Source organism: Pagrus major, chromosome 4, assembly GCF_040436345.1.
Source record: "Pagrus major chromosome 4, Pma_NU_1.0".
Lineage (NCBI taxonomy): Eukaryota > Metazoa > Chordata > Actinopteri > Spariformes > Sparidae > Pagrus > Pagrus major.
The window spans coordinates 11,011,077-11,033,558 of NC_133218.1; the positions used below are offsets into that span (position 1 = coordinate 11,011,077).

The window sequence follows — 22,482 nt, forward strand, 5'->3', positions numbered from 1 at the left end:
GATCTACTGCTAAAGAAGAAGACAAGTGGTGGACAACATGATGTTCCTATTAATCATTTTAATGCTGGTGAGATACAAATTAACTGGGTGCAGAACAGTACAATATAAACAGTTTCATGTGGTCTGACAAGACATGTAAAACTCCATGTTAAGGGCAACAGCAGCTCTCATAAGAGCAGTAAATGATCAACATTTGACGTGTATCATTTTAAATATATTCTGTTGTACCGGTCATTAAATTAGCCAGGACGCTGTGTGATCAGTGTGACACAGGACACAAGAAATGTCTGAACTGGTTGTTGGAGCACAAGTTGTCAGAACAATGCACATAAGGAAACTTTGGATCGGTATCTGAATCTCAATCACAAAACACAAAATTTGGTCTCATTGGTGGTCAAAAAGTCCACCACAGTCACAATTTAGTGCTTAAAGGGATCAACCAGGATTGGCTCCGCCATAGTTTACATGCTCTTTGACCACCTTGTCATTGTGGATACAGTACGCTGTTGGTCAACGTTCACTGAGGTCAGAATATACACAAAGTGAAAATCAATACAGGATCACATGCTGCCAATTTTCAAAGAAATTACATTTTCCCACTGATGAGTTGTATTTTCTGTCAGTGGACTGTAGTGAAGAGGGTGACTCCAAACATGTTTAGTAACTAGAGGGAAGATAGTGACAGAGGTGCTGGTGCTTCTGCAGATACAGTAAGTCACAACTTTCAGCAGCAGTCCTCACAGAGACGACCCAGCAGGTGTTCCCTGTGAGCTGGATAAGGACCCAAATTCCATCGAGTATTAAAGGGGAATTCCAGTATTTTTAAACCAAAAGTGTTAGAATTGGTCAAGTAGACTGCCTAGACTGATAGCTGCAAGATGATATTTTGGGACAACTCCAACCGTCAAAGTTACATAATGTTGTTTTAAAGCAACACTAGGTAGTTTTTCGACCTTAAAATAATGTTTCTAAACTCAGCTAAGTGGTAGAAAAACGGTTAATAGGATGAATGGTGACGTCTCTGCAGCCTGAGGGGGGTCGTGCCGGCAGAAACCGCACTGTGTAACTTCTCAGAGCAGGTAGGAACCAATCTGACGTAAAGGCATCTAGTGCAACCTGCTTTACGGCATGTACGTCACACGTTTATTCGTCGGTGGATTTAGCCAGCAGCTACTTGGATTTTTCATAAACCAACGCCATGGCCGAGCCAGCTAAAAAAGCCAAGAAGGTATTGACTGAGGAGACGAAGAAAAGAAAAAGAGAAAGTGATAGAACAGAGCCCGGACACGGATTAATATTGAACCAGCTTACACTCGGTGGAGCTGAGAGAAGAAATGGGTTTCAAGACTGATGGCGACCTAGCCTTGATGCTACTGGATTTGTAAGTCATATATTACATATATACATATTTATTATCTTACCGACTTTTACTTTGAGTTGATTTGTTGTTATGTGGTGTTCACTGGGGCACTATATGTCCACAGTTTATAACCGTAATAAAGCCGGGAGATAACCTAATGCTGTCCGTTTCAATAGCTTGCACGTGTTCATGTAGTGACTGTAAACGATGACTAACTTACTAAAACACTATGAACGTCTTGTCTTGAAAAGTTGCAGAGTCCTTAGTTCATGCAGATAATCAACGTAATTGTTGAACAGTGTGGTCGGGAGGTAACGTTAGGCTATTGTTGTTATCGGTAACGTTAGCATGCTACTTACTGTTGTCGTACCGAGTTGGTTGTAGTTATTACGCCAAACACAACGTCAACTTGCGATTGTATTTAGTAACTCCCGAAAACATAGTTATATTTTCAGACGTTACTAAACAAATTCACGTGTATTCATTTTCCCCAGGGATGCTCATACAGTGACAGTATTTACGACACTGGTAACAGATAATTGCGCTTCTCAACCAGCTGGGGGTAGTAATGAGTCCAAACTACCTAGTGTTGCTTTAAGACAAGGTGAAACTGAAGAAGCCTCTTGGATGAGAGGTGAAACATCTTCAACAAACCGAAACAAGTCAAGTTTCCTACAACATAGCACTGAGAATTTAACACAAAGGTTTAGCTCCATAGGAATCATTTCTGTAATGTTGTCAGACACTCAGCCTGTCAGTGGCTATAACAAGCACTGGCAGTGGAACTAACTTTGACAGAGTACCCAGAGGTTAAAACGGTCAACTGGACTGATTCCAAAACTTTTGGTAAGTATGAATAATTTACAGTTCAAAATGTGTCAACATTGGGAACATGGGTTTAAAAATACTGGAACTGCCTTTTAAGGATGCCATCTGTATTTGTATATGGGTCAAGAAAAAACATGAGTAATGCATGCAGAATGCAAGAAATGTCTTTATCCAGATAAAGTAATTAGTTAATGATCACATGTTAAAGGTAGAAATGGGCTCAGGAAGTCAAAAAGGTGATCAGTATTGATTCACTTTGTATTCCTCATGTAATTGGGTGTTTCTTCTACTTCAGCACCTACCTGTATGTACATTGAGACAATCTAAAAAAGAAATGTAATAAAATAAAACATCTGGGTCCATTTAAACATTACACAGATTAAAATGCTTTTACATCCACGTTAGCAATTATCTCTCAAGCTCGTACGACTTGGAGATGGTGGAATGCATTTGAGAGGTCTTTAATAAAAGATAACTGGCTGCACTGTGAGGTAAAACGATGTTACAGGTAAAGCGCCAAAACATTTTAAAAGGAATGCTGATACTTAAAAAAGACTAGTTAAAACATGTCACCCTGTATGGCTTATCATACACACAAAGGCTCTGGAGAAGGTGGGTAGACAAACAGTTCAAAATCAGATCCTTCATCCAGCCTTCCCTGACTCAGATACTCATCTTCATTCATTTCATACTGAGGGATTTCTTAACAAAGTTCTGAATATGCTCAAGCAATATATATTTTATCCAGTCAGTTCAGTGAGAAAATCCATAAGTCATCAATAAGGAAGTGTCCACTTGAACCTTAATGAAGATGGATTAAAGGGAAGGCTTACAGTGTCCTTCAAACCACCAACAAGAAGCATTTGAGCTAACAGAGCCTCAGTGTGTGAACATTAAAACTGGTATGTTACAGTACTTTTGTGTTTTTTTCTGAGTACCTGATGAGGATTCTGGCAGTTGTGGATTAACTAACATTTGTATATAACATTTATGTAAATATAATGCAGTAGCAACTGGCATATTGTTAAGTTATTAAATACGGACATGATGTTAGATGATTTTCTTTCAAGTGCTGTAAGACTGATTTTAGTGCGCAGGTACAGAGGAGAGACTGTGTCTGACCTGAAAAAGTCTTTACGTTAAAAAAACGACGACAGGATACAGTGTGGAGGGACCTCTGAGTGTCTGTAAGTGTTACGCAAGAATTAAAGACTGCTCTTATCTGGACAAGTAAAAATACTCCCATCAGCGCCTGCTTTCACAAGTACATTTCCCCATATAAAACTATCAATGTGCAGGCAGTGAGCTCACCTTATGATAAACTGATAAATACTGTATGTACTGGACCTGGACAATAACAAATGGACTACGTCTACAACATATTCCAGCACATGACATATGTGGATTTTAGAGTCTGTCCACATACCTGTCCATCTCAAAATTATGTTGCCAGGAAACTTCACCTGCTTTATATAGCCTACAGAGTGAGAATTCAGCAGTCTTATAAAGTTTTGCAAGCCACGCTACATGACATCAACTTGGGTGCGACATCAAGTTTGATGTATGTAGACTATAACATGGTAACACCTACGGATTCACAGGCTAAGATGTAAGTCCAGGGTATCGTTGGCCAACCACCATCTTTGAACCTCTCTCACAGTACAAAGGACCACAGATATCAAACACTCTTCCCAGTGCTCACTTTACCAGCATCAGCTATGGAAAATGGCCTACTGACTTAATTATTTAAGATCCTAAATCATGTTATTTTACACATGCAGTGACCTCATTTCACTACAACAACAACAATTGTATCTAATTGTATCTTAAAATATGTGCTTGGCATTTGTCCATGTTACATGGGATTTTTCCCCCACATCACATGCCATTGATTAAGAAAGGGCTAGTAGCAGACCTGGAAAACCCAGTGTTAGCTGTTGTCTTCCTTTGTAAGCCAAGATAGTCAAAAAGGTTTGGAGGAGCTGGCTGAAACAGTCTCTCTAGAATGGTGAGACTCTGCTGAACTTGTGAGACAAACTGCAGGAAGCTGGTTTGATTCAAATCTTAAAACTGAATAAGGACTTTGTTTTGTACATAAAGAAAAAAAGGGAAAGGGAAATGTCCTTTAGAAACGAATGCCATGAAAAAAGGGGAAGACACTTTTCTGCTCAATAGTGCACAATAAAACTTGTCCTGTTCAAAGGCGTTCTTTTAGAAAGAAAAAAGCTGCCTTTGTTTAAAAAGGCCACCTGTGCCTTCCCACCTGTGCTTCAGTTAGCTGATACAAGATCTTCATGGTTTACAGGTGAGCGGAGACGAGTTAAACTATGGCATTTCAAGTACAACACAAACAACTAAATATGAGGTATGAGTCAGAACTCCAAACCAATAATCTGATACCAGCATAGGGTAAATAAGGTCCATGCAACATGCATGTTTACAGTACACACTGAAGTATGCAATTATAAGGAGAGGAAATGTCTGTTGTCTCATCATTCGGGTAGAAAGTAAACATATTCTGTATGTTAAGCACATGTACAAATATAGATTTTCCATCTTTAGATTGGAGAAAATAAATTCATCCTACCGATTGGGATGTAAAGAGACGGAGTTTAAGTTTCAGGATTTGTCAAATGCAAGCCCTCATTCTTACTGTGGGACTTTTCAAATGTTTTCACTGCTTTTAAATAAGGAGGCTGACTACTGAAGATTTACTGGATTCCTCCTGCAGTAACAAAGGAACAGAGGAAGGTACATTAAACAGAAATTGTGGATTGGACCTATTTAAAAGATGCAATTGTTTGATAATCTCAGTGTAAAATGGAATGAACATTTGGCCTCATCAGTCCGCAGGCCTCAGGTCTGAAGGTAGGTTTCTTAGCTCTTGTTGTCAAAGGTCCTTGAGTGATTTGACAGCCTTGGCCAGGTTTCCGTAGAACTCAGCCATGCTGGAGGGGAAGAACGAGTCGACGACGGAGCGAGGGAGGAGGCCACCCAGATCCGTCTGAAAGAAACTGAACACCTGGGTTTTGTTGGGCTCTCTGCAAATGAAGTAGAAGAAACACTCAAGATAAAATGTGATGCACAGAAGAGACGCAAAAGTAACACAGTGAAGATGGACTATAGCCAGCATATCCTCTACAAACACACACTGCACATGTTCAGTGTGTTTGGACCTACCCTGAGATGGGGACACAAACACAGCCACATCGATGGTTGAATCCTCTCACGTAGCCGGACTGGGGAGGACAGCCCGGGTGAATCACGTTGGTGGCTGTTGACATGACACAAAGAACATGTGATTCTCTACATGATATTGATCTTGTGAGGGGCTGTTGTCTAACCAGAGCCGCTGGGTTTCCTTTCAACAGAGAGAACATCTGGCCTTTTGGTAAATACATGTATTTACTTTGCTGTTGAGAAATAGATGAGAAGACCAATATTGTTCTCATATGTGTCTATTCACTATGAAGCTTCAGCTAAACTGAGCTAACCGTCTCCTGGCTGTAGTCCCACAATGAATGGATAGATATGTGAAGTGTATAAATCATCTAATCTAACTCTCTGCCAGGAATGAAATAAGTGTATTCACAAAAAGGCAAACTATTCCTTTAAACGTTACAGTGGCTGGTCTATGTGGGCTGGCTGAAGGCGTTTTACTGGATTCCCCTGGTGAAACCTTGAAGACACAGAATTTAGGATCAGATGTATCTTACTGTATGTGCTGCCTGACACTGAGGACACACTACCTGCCTCCACTAGGCCAATTATAGACAAGATTTTACCAAGATCACTTCGGAGCAACCCAAAAAAACACAACAATATTAACTCTACAATATAGCATAACACTAGTGGCACAAGCCACTGCCAGACAAAATGGGCACGCACTGTTCAAAACTGAGATTAACAGACAATACATTCATGTTGAGGTTGACAGACTGATAGATTGTCCTGTCTGCCAGCCAGGGACACTGTGGCCACCTGAGTGCCGGGGAGATTTGTTTGCACAGGACATTGAAAGACAAAGTTCGGAAGCCCTGAGAGGCAAGTGAAGAAAAAAAAATTCTAAGTCTGATCTATATAGTTCTCTCTCCTGTGTTTCAAATTTTTTGCTAAGTTCTCAATTTTTTTCCCCAACTGTGGAAACAGGTGGACAAAGGTTTTGGTAATAAACACATGTACCTGGTCTATATATATCTAATGGAAATGAGATCAGTACAATTCTTTAATTGTTGGGTGATACCAACACTGAAAGATGGAATAACATTAATGCATGTGACACATAATCTATTTGTTTGTTCAGGCCTGTAGTGTATCCCCAGCTGAGTAAAATCTTAAACCTTGCATCCACAATCACTCCTGTAAATAAAAACAGTCCAGTCCCTACTCCATGGCACAATAAATCTGAGAAAGTACAAAAGAAACAAGAACAGGAAGTAGAGGAGACAAGAATGAGTCATTACGCACCATTTGATGAAATGGTGCCATCTTCGTATTGCTTAACTAAAATAACATCTACAAAGTCTCGTGGAGCTATGATACCCATAGCTGCTGAAGGCGTGACTGTTCGGCAGATAGAGATGTCCTGCACAAGAATGGGAGACAAGGGAATGTACTCAAAGACCAAGTCGAACAAAGCAAAAGCAAAAATGGACATCACCTCTGGTATCATGTGTATGCATTTAAAGCTGCACTGGGCTGATTTTTAAAGATGTGGTTTCATACTAATTGATCAGGCTGGCAATGGTAACTAGCAAAAAGTAATCACAAGCAAAGATAAGTGAAAGTTGCCCCTTGTCTTCCTTTAGTGTGTTTTGTATACACACATACCTCATGCTTTAATAACCTTACTGGGTTACTGCTTTATTAACAGATCTTGACATGACCCTACTAAATTTCTGACATTGCAGTTTCAGAAGCCACCAATATGTCAAGACACCCAGTGCAGCTCTAAAAATAATTCACACATTCCCTGAGGGAAATCAAAAGAAATCTGACAACTATATGGAGTGAAAACTGGGTTAACTAATACAGAGTGATCATGACAAACCAGAAGAGAGAAATTAGTTACACACCTCAGTGATTTGTTCCAAAAGCTCAAACCTTTTGACGTTGTTGTCCCACTTGACCCTGAGCCCGTTGGGCACTGGTTTCAGACATTCCCACACTTTCTCCGGGCTGCCGCTGACAATGCCCTCGCCCTTATAACTGCAGAGGAAGTCAGACAATAGAACAGTCAGGAGAGTGGATTATTAAGGTACTACAGGACAATGATTTATACCAGGGGTCTCAAACTTTCATTCAGTCTGTGGGAGAAATGAACAAGAAGGAGCTGTTTGATGAAGAGCTGCAGGCGACAGGCTGCACACCTCCAACTTCTCAGTGAGGTAACAACTCCTTTTCCCTCATTAACGTTATCAGGTTCTTCATTATGACTGAGTTTAAAACTGACATATTGCCAAACAGGAGCTTTTGCTTTTCGCTTTGACATCAAATCCTCCACCATTGCCTTTTGTAGTCAGCTCTCCTAACTCTCTCCCAGCTAAAAGTTAAATGTGACTCCTGTTACTCTGAGCTGTGACTCTGCTGCTGGCCCCGCTGCTGCATCTGCTGCTGGAGTAGACGCCACCAGCAGTTTGTAATCTGAGTGTCTGTCGTCGGACTATTGATTTTTTTTTAACAAGTAAAATGACAATGGAGCGGTGGGCAAGTACTGTAACCAGTGTAAGCCCAACCACCGTGTAACCGGGAACACTGACAACCTTGGCAAGCCTGGTGCAAGGTTTAAATACGTTTTTTTTAAGGAAAAAACTGCAATTTTAAAACTAATGTGCATAAAGATGTTTACTTCTGTTGCCATTTTTTGTGTTAAATATGAAGACGATATGAGCAGGAGTGCTGCCAGGTGTGTGGCAAGAAATAAAGTACAAATGTATTTCATTTGTTAGTTCAGTGCACAGTTTTGATAAGTTGTTTAAGAGTAGGGAAAATGATAAAAGCTAATCACATAAAAATGTATACTACGGCTGTTTGTCTTTTGTATTAATATGTTAATAATGGAGATTAAACCTGAATTTTCAGAAATATTGTGCTTTCTTGTAGTACAGAGTGCTGTAGAGGCGCTCCTAAGAGATGACAATACCAGCAGTGGCCCCAAGCTAATTTGAGTTTGAGAGCCCTGATTTAACCCCTGCACACAGATAAACAGTACACTTCTTCTACTCTACATGGCTCATTTCTAGGGATGTAAGGATACAACGAGTTTCACAATATTGCGATAAAGAAATGCCGCGCTACTGTGACGATACTTACCAACCTATCATGTGGACGTTCTCATAAGACCTGCCCTACTCTGCCTGTGATTGGCTGGCTCCGTTGGTCAAAAATCGTCAAAAAGCCTGTGGGATTTTTTTAAACCGGATTTTGGAATATCGCTGAAAATATTCTCTGTGACAAACAAGTTTATGATACTTACAGGTTTTGTTCATCAGGATAATCTTCACAGATGAACACCACTTTGTGATTTTTGAAATGTAATTCAAATCTGTAGCAGTAAAAAGCTAATGTTTAATGCTATAAACAGACTACATCACGGTCACATGACTTAAATGTCACCACCACTAAGCTTCTTACTACACTGTACTATACATACATTAATATAAATTCATCAGTGTACAAGTTGTAAAGTTAGTTAGAATAGTTTGTAACTAAAGTCGGCCAGTAAAGACAGACTAGTGAGTAGCTGTAGTCTCATTTAGATACTTAGCAACAGCTGTTTTTTACACACGTAAGAGTTTTATAATTAAACTGTGCCCTGGTAGTCCCGCTGTACAACCAGAGGGAGGGAGGGACTGCTACTTGCTGCTGTATTGTTTTGTAATTGTTCAATCCACTGGCTACTTTTTACAATGCGTAGGTAATGATCAGCTACCTTTATTTTACTTAAGAAGGAAAGACTTACAAAATTAAAAACATAAACTGCATACAAATAATAAAAACTGTACACATCACAGTTATTATAAAGGGATATTGTTCAAGTCATCTTTTTATTTTTATTTTTTTAATATTGTGATGAATATCGTACATCCCTATTAATTACTGATACCAATTGGTTAATGATTTTAGACCACATCATCCTTAAAGATCCAGTGTGTAGGATTTTGAGGCATTAAACATTGAGGTTGCAGAATGCGACTGACTGAACACCCCTCGTCTCATCCCCTATGGCCACTAAAGATATGAAAGATACTTTCTAACCCTCGTATTGTCTTCCCATTTACTACGCACCTTTTGTCCTCTCAGGTCAAATTGACCCGGTCTGTTTTGACTGCTTATAAAGCGTGAGGTATGAAATGATCACCAAATTTTTTTGTTTCAACTTTTTAGTGAACATATATCTTACATATCTAACATATATTTTCATTGTAATTTATGGTATGATAGACCTCATTTACATAAAATTATACCTCATTTTTGAGTAAAAAAAAGCAGAAATTCTCAATTATTTTCACTATGGTTATGATCACAGGCACACAAGTAGATGGAATATCACAGACTGGTATATGTCAAAGTTTAGTCAGGATATTGTTTTGAAACCACTTAATTTTTTTGAATGGCAGCAAATAGCCACACCTGTTGTCCTCCCGGGTCAAATTGACCCGGTCTTGTTTGACTGTTTTATAAAGCATGAAGTATAAAATGATAACACAATTCTGTGTTATACCTTTTAGTCAACTTGTTTCCAACACATTACCACAAATTTTACATACATTTTTGTAATGTATGATATAATATACCTAATTTCCATGGAATTATACCTATTTTTTGAGTAAAAAAGCAGGAATTATGAATTATTTTGACTCTAGTTAGGATCAGAGGCACATATGTTGATGCACAGACTGGTATATGTCAAAGTTTAGTTAGGATATTTATATATATTTTTGAAACCATTTAAAATTTTTTCTGTTGTCCTCCTCTCTTTAGGTTAATTAGGTTTACACATCTGTAGCTTTGAAGTTGTGTGTGTGTGTGTGTTGTGTGAGTGAGTGTTAGAGGTCATTGTGTGTGTGTGCGTGTGTGTGTGTGTGTGTGTGTGTGTGTGTGTGTGTGTGTGTGTGTGTGTGTGTGTGTGTGTGCGTGTGTAGCCCCATGTAGGTAGATCAGAAGTTGTGATGAAATTAGGTTTACACATCTGTAGCTTTGAAGTTGTGTGTATCTGTGTGTGTGTGTGTGTGTGTGTGTGTGTGTGTGTGCGTGTGTAGCCCCATGTAGGTAGATCAGAAGTAATGATGAAATTAGGTTTACACATCTGTAGCTTTGAAGTTGTGTGTATCTGTGTGTGTGTGTGTGTGTGTGCGTGTGTAGCCCCATGTAGGTAGATCAGAAGTTGTGATGAAATTAGGTTTACACATCTGTAGCTTTGAAGTTGTGTGTATCTGTGTGTGTGTGTGTGTGTGTGTGTGTGCGTGTGTAGCCCCATGTAGGTAGATCAGAAGTTGTGATGAAATTAGGTTTACACATCTGTAGCTTTGAAGTTGTGTGTATCTGTGTGTGTGTGTGTGTGTGTGTGTGTGTGTGTGTGTGTGTGCGTGTGTAGCCCCATGTAGGTAGATCAGAAGTAATGATGAAATTAGGTTTACACATCTGTAGCTTTGAAGTTGTGTGTATCTGTGTGTGTGTGTGTGTGTGTGCGTGTGTAGCCCCATGTAGGTAGATCAGAAGTTGTGATGAAATTAGGTTTACACATCTGTAGCTTTGAAGTTGTGTGTATCTGTGTGTGTGTGTGTGTGTGTGTGTGTGTGTGTGTGTGTGTGTGTGTGTGTGTGTGTGTGTGTGTGTGTGTGTGCGTGTATGTATGTTCATTGTGCTGGAAAGCGCAATAGTGTGACCCATTGCACCACTAAATGTGGTTGGGTCAAATTGACGTGGGAAGACCACAGATGCTATAAATTTTAATAAAACACACATAATTTAAAAAAAATAGTCATAATTAATTTGACAAAGAGCATAGTATGGAACCATCCATGTAATTTTGAGGCAATTATATGGAAGAAAACCAAAGTTCTGACATATTGACTTTTGAAAGCGGGTCAAAAAGACCCGAAGACAACAGGAGGGCTAAAGCCAGTGTTGGGTTTGTCATTTATGGGCCATCTGTGCCAAACGCATGACATTAGCATGCGTCAGGTAAGACATTTGCAGTAATCTTATAATGCTGATTTGCCATTTGGTGTTAGCATGCTAAAAGTAGCTGGCTGTGCATTCGTCTTTCATGCTACTTGTGGCCAGTGCAGTCGACACGGCCAATTGTCAATCAAATGCAGGTAAATTATTATATCCTAAATAACGACTTAACTAATGTACTATGATAGTATTAGGGCTGTGTTACAACAGTAGCATAGCCCCTGTAAGAAAGAAGGCAATGGGTGATGTATGTACGTGGACATTGCTTGTCGAGTAAGAGAGCGAGCAGCAGGGACTGCCAATGACTCATTACAGACTGTTTTTTTTTAGTGAGGTTAGCGGGCGTGTACGGGGGGGAGGAAACACCCTTTTTCCATGCAGTGTGGCGAGTACTGGTGAATGGAGTGGAGCAAGAAAACAGTACGCTCTCCTTGATGTAACAGGTCAGTTCGGCTTTCTCAGTTAAAATCTACAAAGGTCAGGGACAAGGACATGAGTGAGTTAGCATCTACAGCTAAGTTCACACCGCAGGCAAATCTGATTTGTTTCTCAAATTAGACTATTTCACTAACAGGTCACTGTAATTATAATAATAGCTTACAACATCTTAGATAAAGTGAGATGTACTGAAATTCATTTTAGGTTGGATTTTATTCGTACAAAAAAGCTCTGTCCAGGAAAAGAACGCTATTTTGAGATTTGTTTGAGTGAGAGAAGTTTCTGTAACCTGGTGCAGTTTTGAAGAAAATGTTTGTGTATGCCATCATTTACAGTTTTTAGAAAGAAAGACTTTCTGACTTAAAAGAAAAAATGGAAATTTTAATTGGCCAAGAAAATCGCAATCGATGCATCTCTAGTAAACATGGTGGTGCTACATGGCAGACCCTTTGGAAGAGGTCCTTCTCCCTCTATAGACATAAGGATCTCATTCTAAGGTAATGAAAGCATAACAGTTATTAGTTTCAGTTAATTAGTTAGTTTTAATGAAACAATTATGAACAATATATTGCATTTCTGCCAATAGACCCCTCTAAACCCTAAACACTGGACTTTTAAACATACTGACGCACAATTTTTCTGAAAGAATAAATAAATAAATAAATAATAATAATCCAAAAAGATATATAATGAGCTAGAAAATAAAAGTCGAATTCCATTGCCATGTACTGAAATTTTATGTCGTAGCCTATTCTGTTCTGATCCCAATTGATAAAGTTGTAAGAGATTTATTCTCAAGTCATGTGATTCAAATTCATCCACAGGTATGTAAAATACTGTGCAAGGCGTCCTGGCGTTTAAATGAACAGTACCTTCTGGGAGCAGCGGATAACAGCTAACACTATTTTAAAGTACACATAGGTACATTTTTATTAAATTAAGTGTTAAATAGATCTATATTCCAGAAGTAATCATTGTTATAGAGTGTTTGGTCAGTAACCCATGTCTCTCCTTCTGCTCATGCAGTAAATGAAATTGAATTTTCTGGTATCCCTGCCCATTTTATCCAATCAGGACAGAGAACCCAATAAAGAGGCGGTCCTGTCCATTTGTGAACTGCAGAGAGCAGGATTCTGTGTCTTGCAATTACCACTGCACGTTCATGTGGTGACATAGAGAGAAGGGAGCTGATTGTTAACTGCAAAACTCACAGGAAGTTAGCTTAAACAGCAACAACACTTACAGCAGCTTTAATATTCTGTAAAAAAAATAAAGAAGCCTCAGTGATTTGCGCAATGCAGACTCACCACTACTGTCACAAAATCATTCCTGAGGGATGTCTTGCTGCAAATGGCTTTTATTTGATTTCAATCATGCTATGTAGTACAGATAGCATTACAAACCTTTTTTCTTAGTTGTAGGCATAAGACATCAGTGCTATCCTTGTGCTAAACTTAACACTTGCAGAACAGCAAAGTATTCTTTTATTTACTGTCTGCAGATTTCATCATTGAGTTGACAAAACTAGATGAGAAAGAAAAAGAGAAGATGAGTTCTCTCACACATTCCCGGGGAACTCAGACGAGGGACGCCACGACACAACCACGTCGTTCTGCCAAAGAAAAGAGTACATATACAGTGAGCAACATTTGCCTTTGTGTCATCAACTGCCCTGGTACATGCTGTTCCCTCAGACACTACACACTGCATACTTCAAAACAACACAAAATAAACATTATATCCTTCTGTATTTCTACTTGAGGAGCAAGTGTAAAAGGTTACAGTCAGTGATAAACCAAGCTGACAGTCAACCATCATGCACCAGTGGTTGACCGTTGTCCACCAGCCACTGACGCTGTGGTGAATCCAACCAGGCACACATTTATTTTAGAAGTTTCCATTTTTTTTTAAATTGGTCCACACTCCTGCAAACACTAAACCTAAACTAAAATTGTGGATTTCATCACAGTTCGGACCAACCACAAACCAAGAGTACACACTGTGCATATTTTTACACTTGCTTGCCAAATGGAGAGTTAAGCCTCAAGTTTCGTAAAAGTTTTTAACCCTTTCCTGTCAGGTGTCTGTGAGGAAGGCCACATCATGTGACACATGTACAAATGAACCTACCTGACGGATCTCTAACGTTATACCAAAAGACCCGGCATGTGTCAGCACAGGTGGATCCCAGCTACATATCATTCAATATTATGTCAGACAATAACAAAAGCAAATATTTACCGATTTCTTGCAGACTTTCCAGCCGGACTCATCCCTTTTGTAGCTCATCAAGCAGTCTGCCGCTGCATTGGCTTTATGTTCATAATCCATAATAGCTGGTAAAAGTGAAAGCTATCTTGTTAACCTAATTCTCTGAGGACTAGCTGACGTTACAGCGGCCAAGAGGTGGACACACGACACTGTTATCTCTGTACTCAAGGGAAATCACAGTCACACTGTAGCTGGACTATATAAGAAATAGCATTACCTAACGTTAGCAAGTACAACTAAACCTGCTCAGGTGAGTGTGAACCGCCACTACACAGCTAACGTTAGCCAAAATGAATGAAACGTGCTACGCACTGCCAGCATCGTTGACTAACAAGCAGCTAGCTCGCAGTTACGACTTATGTGAATAGAAAAAAACGTCCACAACTCGGTCAAATACTGTCATATATAAAACCTAATTGCCTCAATGCCACACTACAACCGACGTCTGTGTCTGTTAAAACGGTAAAATCCAGAGGCAGTTGAATGAATAAATACGACGGGAATGGTTTGCAGCGGCGTCAACTCATCCCAAAAAAACTAGCTTCCGGTTACGGCTTTCAAAATAAACCCCTATTCACAAACTCGAGCGTTTATGAATATGTACCATGTGCTATGATAACACTTTCACCAAATGTTCAATAGTATCCGATGATTTCATCGAGTCTTGCACCTTTGGTTTGTATAACAACTCAATATTTAACTGAGGGTGAAGTTCCACATATTTTATTTTGAAAGCAGACTCTTCTTCTTCTTCTATTCTGGTTGACTTCAAGCACCTGCAGCTGGAGTCCTCGCATTTGCAGCGAAGCATGCTGGGAATTGTAGTGGTCATTTTCTGGTCACATTCCAGATGAAATGCTGTTATTCAGGGCACAGGCCAGGTCGGATCAACGTGTGATGCAACTATTTTATTGTGGTTGCAGGAGAAGCAGGTGATTATGTGAGCTGTATATTGATGCAACATTAACAGTGTCACTGATATGTGGTTTTATTGTTATACACATTGCTACAATAACCCATTTAATCAGCTAACACTACTGTTTTAAAATGACACAAGGCCACACACATAGGAGAAAGAAATCACATTTATAATGAGCTGTGCTATCAATGCAATGTATTAACACCCAGTAGCATAATATATTCATCAATTATATTTTTAGAAACATTTGAACAGAATACATAGTTTTAGCAAAGCTGTCATACATTAGAGGAAACCAGGTCATTTGACTCTGTAACATTTAGATCGAAGCAGGTTTTGGACCTCTTTTTGGGCAGCTTTCCTTGCCTGGCATCAGACTTGAGATAGCGCTCTTTGTTGTGGATGACCTGAATGTACTGGTCAGTGCTGCTGTTCTGCTGGTCACTGCTCGAGGCCAGAGAGGCTGAGTCAGACTCAGTCAGAGGGGTCTCCAGTTTTGGTCTTGTCTTGGGCTTCACATAAGACTCCATGTGCCTGACCCTGGCCGGGGACTGATAGTGTCTGCCTGGTGAATGGATATGACGCCTGGTTCGCACAAGAAGAGGGTCTGCTTTGGCCTGGAACCGGGAATGTGACTCCAATTCTTCCCAGTCCATTTCTCCTTCAGCATCCTCTTCTTCATCCTCGTCTGGTGCTCCATGTCTTCCTCGAGCAGTGCGGCCATCTTTAGTCATGGGCACGTGGCTCTCCACGCGCTCACCGATGTAGAAGTGTGCTGGCTGGTGGAGGTCCGAGAGGGAACGGGGCCGATGAGCCTTCCCCATGGACATCCTTCTCCTGCCCTTTCCCTCTTCCTCCTCTTCTTCTTCTTCACTCAGATGCTGCTGTGAAGGGTGGGACCGGTGAGGATGCGGTTGGTGGTGAGTTGTGCGGGGTGTGTAGCGTTTGATGTTGCGTGGGTACAGCTCCAGGATCTCTGCAGACTCCTCCATGAGGTAATGCCGTGGGATCCGTGTAGCTGAGCGCAGCAGCTTCTTCCTGGGCTCGTGCTCGTTGACGATCACATAGCGGGTGGTATGACCACGTCGTCCTCCATAACTCTGTGCAGTGATGATCCCTGCAGCTTCAACAGGATGTAAGGAGCGTATGGTCTTCCTGCACAGGGGGTCAGAGTGGATGTTGTCAGAATAGCGAGCTGGGTGATTGTATGCCATGTGGTGGTAGGACTTGGACCTGCAGGTACCACTAGGGCCACCAAGAAATGGTGGAGGCCTGTTATGAAAAAGGACAACACATAAGAATCAGCTTATTTTATCATTATGTAACATCATTGTTAGCATATTATCATTGCATAAAGCTGTTTAAAAGCATGATGTGAAATGTCTGCACTGCATTGCCGCATAACATTTTTTTCTTTTGACAAAATTAAAAAGGGAATGGTGTTTACTGGCATCGATATTGGAACAGGTCTCAATGACTGTTACATTCTGAAATGAATGCAACTAACGACTGCATGGAAAAATGAAACACACCAAAAAAAACAAAAAATTACGTATGGTTTGTTCAGCTGTGATGTAATGTCAAATTTGTACAAAAATGGTTTTAAACACGAAAAAGTACTGGTATGATGATCCTTTCAAGCCAATATTCAGCAGGTTTAAAATCAACATTTTCATGCCAAAAGGGTTCCATAACTTACAAGTACTCAGTGCTTCTTGTCAGGATGGGAAAGAAACTGAGATAGCATTTAGAAAATTCCCCACTGAAACCCAGGTTAATGATAAAGGAAGTACAAATTAGGGCTGAACAATTATTCTTTTTTATATCAAAATGTACACTCTCAAATTGCAGGCACCACAAACTAATTAAAACTTGGATTAATAAGCTGTGGGAGTTAGTGTTTTAGTTTAGGGGGCCATAGTTACAGCTGTTGTGAGCAGATGTAGTCAGCTAAAGGTCAATAATGTTAATACAAATTTACTGTTGGCGTATGTATTATTCACACTTGGACAAACATGGTTAACTCAACAAGAAAAACTTAACGGTGACCTACAGTATACAGTATATACATACATGTAATATATGTGCATACACATTTAATATCAGACACTGTAAAACTTTTATGCAAGTACTATTTATATGGATGACATTTACTTCTGCCAAAGTAATAGTTCATCACCACAATTTTTACTTGTATGTATGTAATTTCTACAGTAAGTATGACTTACTTACTTTTTACAATACCGTTTTTAAGTGTTACATTTGGACAGTTGTTGTGGCCTGTCGGTGGTGTTTTTTGTGCTTGTGTGTATTCAGAGGTGCTGTGGAGTTGCTGGCCGTGTTTTCCCATATGGCCGGAGCTGCTACCTGTCACACACCTGCAGCGCATTGATGCAATCAGCGCCAGGTTACTCCCCTCACTCCCCCCAAACACTCGTTCTCTAGAAGCTTCTTGTGACTTTTGTTTTTTCCACTGTTTTCCCTCAACTCCTCCAGTGATCAGTCAACTCTAGGCCCTACCACGACCCAGCCTCCTGCATTTCTGCCACCAGCCTGCTCCACCTGTGATTCCCTGTGTCACGCCCAACCGAGTTGTAACTGTGCAACCCGTGCATCTGTGAGTCACCGCTCCTCCTCAGCGGAGCCACCAGCCTGAGCCCTAGCCCTCATAACATTTAAGTGTATTCATGGTTTTAGCTTAATCTTCAGCTCTCAAGTGCTTTGGGTTATGTCTAATAATTAAAGAACATTTGTAAACATTCATAGAACACATAACTTCAAAGTCCAGTCATAAACTACTGTGTACTGTTCTTAGTTAAACTTTAAGAGCGCCATACATATTGGTTTAAAGCTTATCAACTTAAAATGCAGCTAGTCCTGTCTGTAAAGCTAACATTAGCTCAAGCAGCTGCCCAGCTTTCATCTATCTAATGTGTGTTACTGTATCATGTTAGGGGTTGTCAGTCAGATATGATTAGTTAACACTGTCAGCGTCATTCACAGCAGGTTGTCATTATTACCATTAATGTACAACATATGGAGCACCTGACAAAAGGCTTTTGACTTGTATGTTATCATACAAGTCAAAAATATGTATACTGTTCATATACATCTATGTATGTAATTGTATACATCAATAAATAATACAGTCATAAGTCATTTAAATGGAGTGGTAAAAATAAATATAAAGCTTAATACTTGACCAACTACCCTTTCAATAGAGAAGTATACTTCAGGTTCATTTCGTCAAGTAGACTTAAGTGTAGTTTAGCTATATTTCTTAAGTCTACTTTATGCAGTAACACTAATATAATACACTAATATAATGTATGATGCTGGGCGCATCCTGTAGAAATAATGCAGAAAGCCATTTTTACGTTTTTTTACCACTAGACTGTTAGAAGCTGGAACCATTCATCGGAATTCTTACACAGAGATAAACAAACAACCGTTTTGGACCTGACAAACATTGGAAAATCATTTATTCACAATCATAATAATGTTTTTAAGGAAAAGAGATACTTTTATTCTTCACCTTTCTGTAGATGTATTATTTTTAAAAGGGGAAGAGAGGAAGTAATATCCTGGACCATGCAAATACAAATATTCATGGCAGCTACAAAGCCCTCCCACGTCCTCACTTTGGCCTATCAGATCATATTTCTCTGCTTCTTCTACCTACTTTCTCTCAGTTGATAAAGAGGCTCAAACCATCAGTTAAAACACAATAAAGTGTGGACAGACAGTACGATCATTCCCCAACCAGAAGGCCTGGATGAATGGAGAGGTGAGGGCGCTATCAATGCCAAAAAAGTTGCCTTACAGTCAGGGGACAAGGAAGCATACAAGGGCAAGTCTGAAAGCTGGCATCAAGGAGGCAAAGAGGAGACATCAGCAGAGACTGGAGAGGGACCTCAACAACAACAGCACTAAAGATATGTGACAGGAGATTCAAGTGTTACAGGCTACAAAAGCAGGAGTGCCCCCATCATATGCAAGGCCACACTGCTGGATGAGCTGAACGCATGTTATGCTCACTTTGATGTCCTCCTCCTCCTCCTTTTATGCTCACTTTGAAGAACAAGATGGTGGACGTTTGCACATCAAGGGCGAATAAAACCTTAGCTTCACAAGACTGTTGACGGCAAAGTTATTGACGAGGATGACTATCTTAACTTCTTTGCTGTTAAAATTAAGACATCAAGCCAAGACGAGATCATCCTGCTGGCCACTAACACTTTTGACTGATTGGAGAGTCCTCAAAGATACTGTTGTTTGAGATTTGCACTGCGGTGCGTTTCCCATAAAGAGCCGCAGAAAGACACCAACAACATAAAGAGCTGCCTTAAAGTATTGAATGAGTGTGGGGATAACATTCCCAGATTTGTCTCTGATTTCTTGTATGAACTGCTGCCAGTGGTGGACGCAGAGTCCGCTGCAACAACGAAGAGCCCTGGTGGAGTAACATCCTTGCCATGCTCTCCAAAGTGGAGTCGTGTTGTAAAAAAGACGTCTGGCGCATGTTCAGGGGAACACTGCTGTCCAGTCCGGGTTGCGCAAAATTCGACAACTTTGTGGCTATTGTTGGCACTGGTCAAGAAAGAGAAAATTGACGCTGCACACAGCAGATTTGGCTCATTTAAAGTGTTGTGTGTATTGAGTGCAATGACGTTTGCAAAATGTACTATCCGTACCTCTGGCCCGAAGGCGCTATTATGAACCACGCAGGGCTGGAGTTACGGAGTCTAAATCTGCACTTGCTATGGGGGGAATGAGTGTGCCTGTTGCTGCTAAAGACACTCTCTAATTTGTGCCCAGTAGCTGTGCTGGGTTGCTTGTATCCATGGTGCCTCCAGCTGATCAATGAGAAGAGAGCAAAATCTGTGCGCACGGTTTGTGAATCCGTTCCTACCATTCCCACAGATTTCCACATCTATTTTTTTTCTACCATGTGACCCTAGAGGGGCTCCGTAAAAACTGGTTTCTACAAAGTAATGTCAATTAATTAAAAATATATAATGTAAAATAAGTGATTGCATAACTATTCACCCCCTTCAAGTCAGTATTGAGTAGGTGCACCTTTTGCCTCAATCACAGCATTGAGTCTGTGTGGATAGGTCTCAATCAGTCCTGCACATCTGGACACTGCAATTTTACTCCATTCTTCTTTGCAAAACTGCTCCAGCTCCGTCAGGTTGCACAGGCATCAGGCGTGAACAGCCCTTTTCAAGTCCAGCCACAAATTCTCTATTGGATTGAGGTCTGGGCTTTGACTCAGTCAGTCCAGAACATTCACCCTGTTGTCTTTAAACCATTTCTGTGAAGCTTTCGCTGTATGCTTCGGGTCATTGTCAGACTGAATCAGGTTGTCTTCCAGGATTTCACTATATTTTGCTGCATTAATTTTATGCTCTACCTTTACATGGCCTGCTCTAGGCAGATTTACACATGTGCCATATTCCTTCAATTTCTTAATGATGGATTTAACTGAACTGGGGATGTTCAGTGACTTGGATACGTATTTTGTATCCATCCCCTGATTTATACTTTTCAATAACCTTTTCATGGAGTTGCTTTGAGTGTTCTTTTATCTTCATGGTGTAATTGTAGCCAGGAATACTGATTAACCAGTGACCTGACCTAGACCTAGGTCCTAGACTACTTTCACCAACTGGCTGGACCTGTCTTGAATTAGGTCAGTTAATTTAAATGGGGTGAATAATTATTCAATCACTTAGTTTTTTACATTATATACATTTAATTAATTGACATTACTTTGTAGACATTTTGTATATTGACTATGATTCCATTTATAAAAGCATTAAAGGGGGAAAACATCCAAGGGGGCACTGTATGTTCTGTGTATGGTGTTAAACATGGCATAAGATACAATGCCAGTAAGAGTGTTGTGTTAATCTGTAAACTCAAACAGGACAAATGTCAAATATTCCATGACTTCAGATTGTCTGATAATAATCTCAGACAATCTCGGTTGCTATGAGGTTAAATATCTTGGACATTTTATTACAGAACAAATGACAGATGATGATGACATTTATAGGCAATGCCGCAAGATGTATGCACAAGCAAACCTAATTTCACACAAGTTTAGTGTGTGTACAGATGAAGTGAAATGTCTCTGTTCAGAGCATACTGTACACTTGTGGTCAAACTACAGAAAAGCAAGCATACGGAGACTTCAATTAGCTTATAATGATGCCTTGAGAATATTAACTAAGAGACCTAGATGGAATAGTGTAAGTGAAATGTTTGTTGCTGCAGGAATCAGTACTTTGCAAGCTGTTTTAAGAAATGTTATGTATAAATTTATTTGCCACCTTAATGAGTCTGAAAATGAAATCAGCCTGGTTTTATCAAAACACAAGGTTAAGCACTACACGCTACTAATTCCAGTTTTGGAGAAATTGGTACAGCTATCTCTTTGTAAGTCACTAATTTATATTGTTTTTAAATTCTGATGTTATTCTATGGAATGTTTTGTCTTGTCTTGGAATTGAATTCAATTGAAAGATTGAAATCCTCAACAAAGAGTCCGCTGTGAAGTCTGATCTAGATAATATACCTGGCCATGTACTAAAAACATGTGATGATCAGCTAGCTGATGTTATTAGCACCATTACCATGTTATCTCACTCTGACAGGAGACTGTTCCCTCCCACTTCAAGACAGCATCATTGTTCCTGTACCTAAAAAGTCTGCTGTTTCTAGTCTTAATGACTACACTGTGGCTCTCATCCCCATCCTGTGGTGGTGCTTCGAGAAACCGGTTCTCCAGCACTACAAAGACAACATCCTTGCCAGTCTGGACCCTCACCAGTATGCTTTCAGAACCAACTGATCCACAGAGGATGTCATATCTAGTGCCCTTCACTCAGTCTTCATACACCTGGAGAATAAGAACAGCTACATCAGGATGCTGTTTGTTGTCTTCAGCTCAGCATTCAACACAATCTCACCATGAAGCTGATTGGAAAACTTAACACTCTGGGCTTGAGTTCAACACTCTGAAACAGGATATTGGACTTCCTCACAAGCAGACCCCAGAGAGTTCTGATTGGCAGTCACACCTCCTCTACATTAGTGTTCATCCCTGGAGCCCCCCAGGGCTGTGTGCTCAGCCCCCTCCTTCACACTGCACACCCATGGCTGCACTCCCAGACATCAGGAGAACTCTACTGTGAAGTATGATGATGACACCACCATCATCTGCCACATTACAAACAATGATGAGTTCATATCAGGAGGAAATCAACAATCTTGCAGAGTGGTGCACAGAGAACAATCTGCTGCTCAACGTCAGCAAAACCAAAGAGCTGATTGTTGATTTTATAAAGAAGGAGGCAAAGACACACACCCCAGTCTACATCAGTGGAGCTGAGGTGGAGCAGGTGAACCGTTTCAGGTTCCTTCGATTTACCATCACTGAGAACCTATCTTGGTCATCACACATCACCAACCTGGT

The 22,482-nt window shown here is 40.2% G+C and overlaps 2 protein-coding genes across 3 annotated transcripts in view; both read right to left on the reverse strand.

Moving 5' to 3' along the window:
* Positions 1 to 41: 41 nt before the first annotated feature.
* On the reverse strand, positions 42 to 14,553 carry stard5 (StAR related lipid transfer domain containing 5). The gene is made up of 6 exons (XM_073465272.1): positions 14,051 to 14,553; positions 13,372 to 13,421; positions 7,264 to 7,396; positions 6,656 to 6,773; positions 5,369 to 5,462; positions 42 to 5,229 (listed from the first exon to the last, which is right to left on the reverse strand). The coding sequence occupies exons 1-6, from the start codon at positions 14,138 to 14,140 to the stop codon at positions 5,079 to 5,081; spliced, it is 636 nt and encodes a 211-aa protein (XP_073321373.1). The 5' UTR covers positions 14,141 to 14,553; the 3' UTR covers positions 42 to 5,078.
* Positions 14,554 to 15,277: 724 nt separating this feature from the next.
* Positions 15,278 to 22,482, reverse strand: part of LOC140994983 (transmembrane channel-like protein 3) — a 45,756-nt gene continuing 38,551 nt past the window's right edge. Inside the window, exons 22-23 of one of the 2 annotated variants that reach the window (XM_073464855.1) lie at positions 18,678 to 18,680; positions 15,278 to 16,271 (exon numbers count right to left, since the gene is read on the reverse strand). In XM_073464855.1, the coding sequence (XP_073320956.1) occupies positions 15,278 to 16,271; positions 18,678 to 18,680 (997 nt within the window). The remainder of the gene's footprint in view (positions 16,272 to 18,677; positions 18,681 to 22,482) is intronic. The other variant, XM_073464854.1, reaches the window with a different exon arrangement.

Coding starts and splice junctions, on each gene's coding strand:
- stard5 (XM_073465272.1), bottom strand. CDS start 14,140: ATGGATTATGAACATAAAGCCAATGCAGCGGCAGACTGCTTGATGAGC. Junction 13,422..14,050: donor GGAAAGTCTGCAAGAAATCG/GTAAATATTTGC, acceptor TTTCTTTGGCAG/AACGACGTGGTTGTGTCGTG. Junction 6,774..7,263: donor TTTTGGAACAAATCACTGAG/GTGTGTAACTAA, acceptor ATTCTTGTGCAG/GACATCTCTATCTGCCGAAC.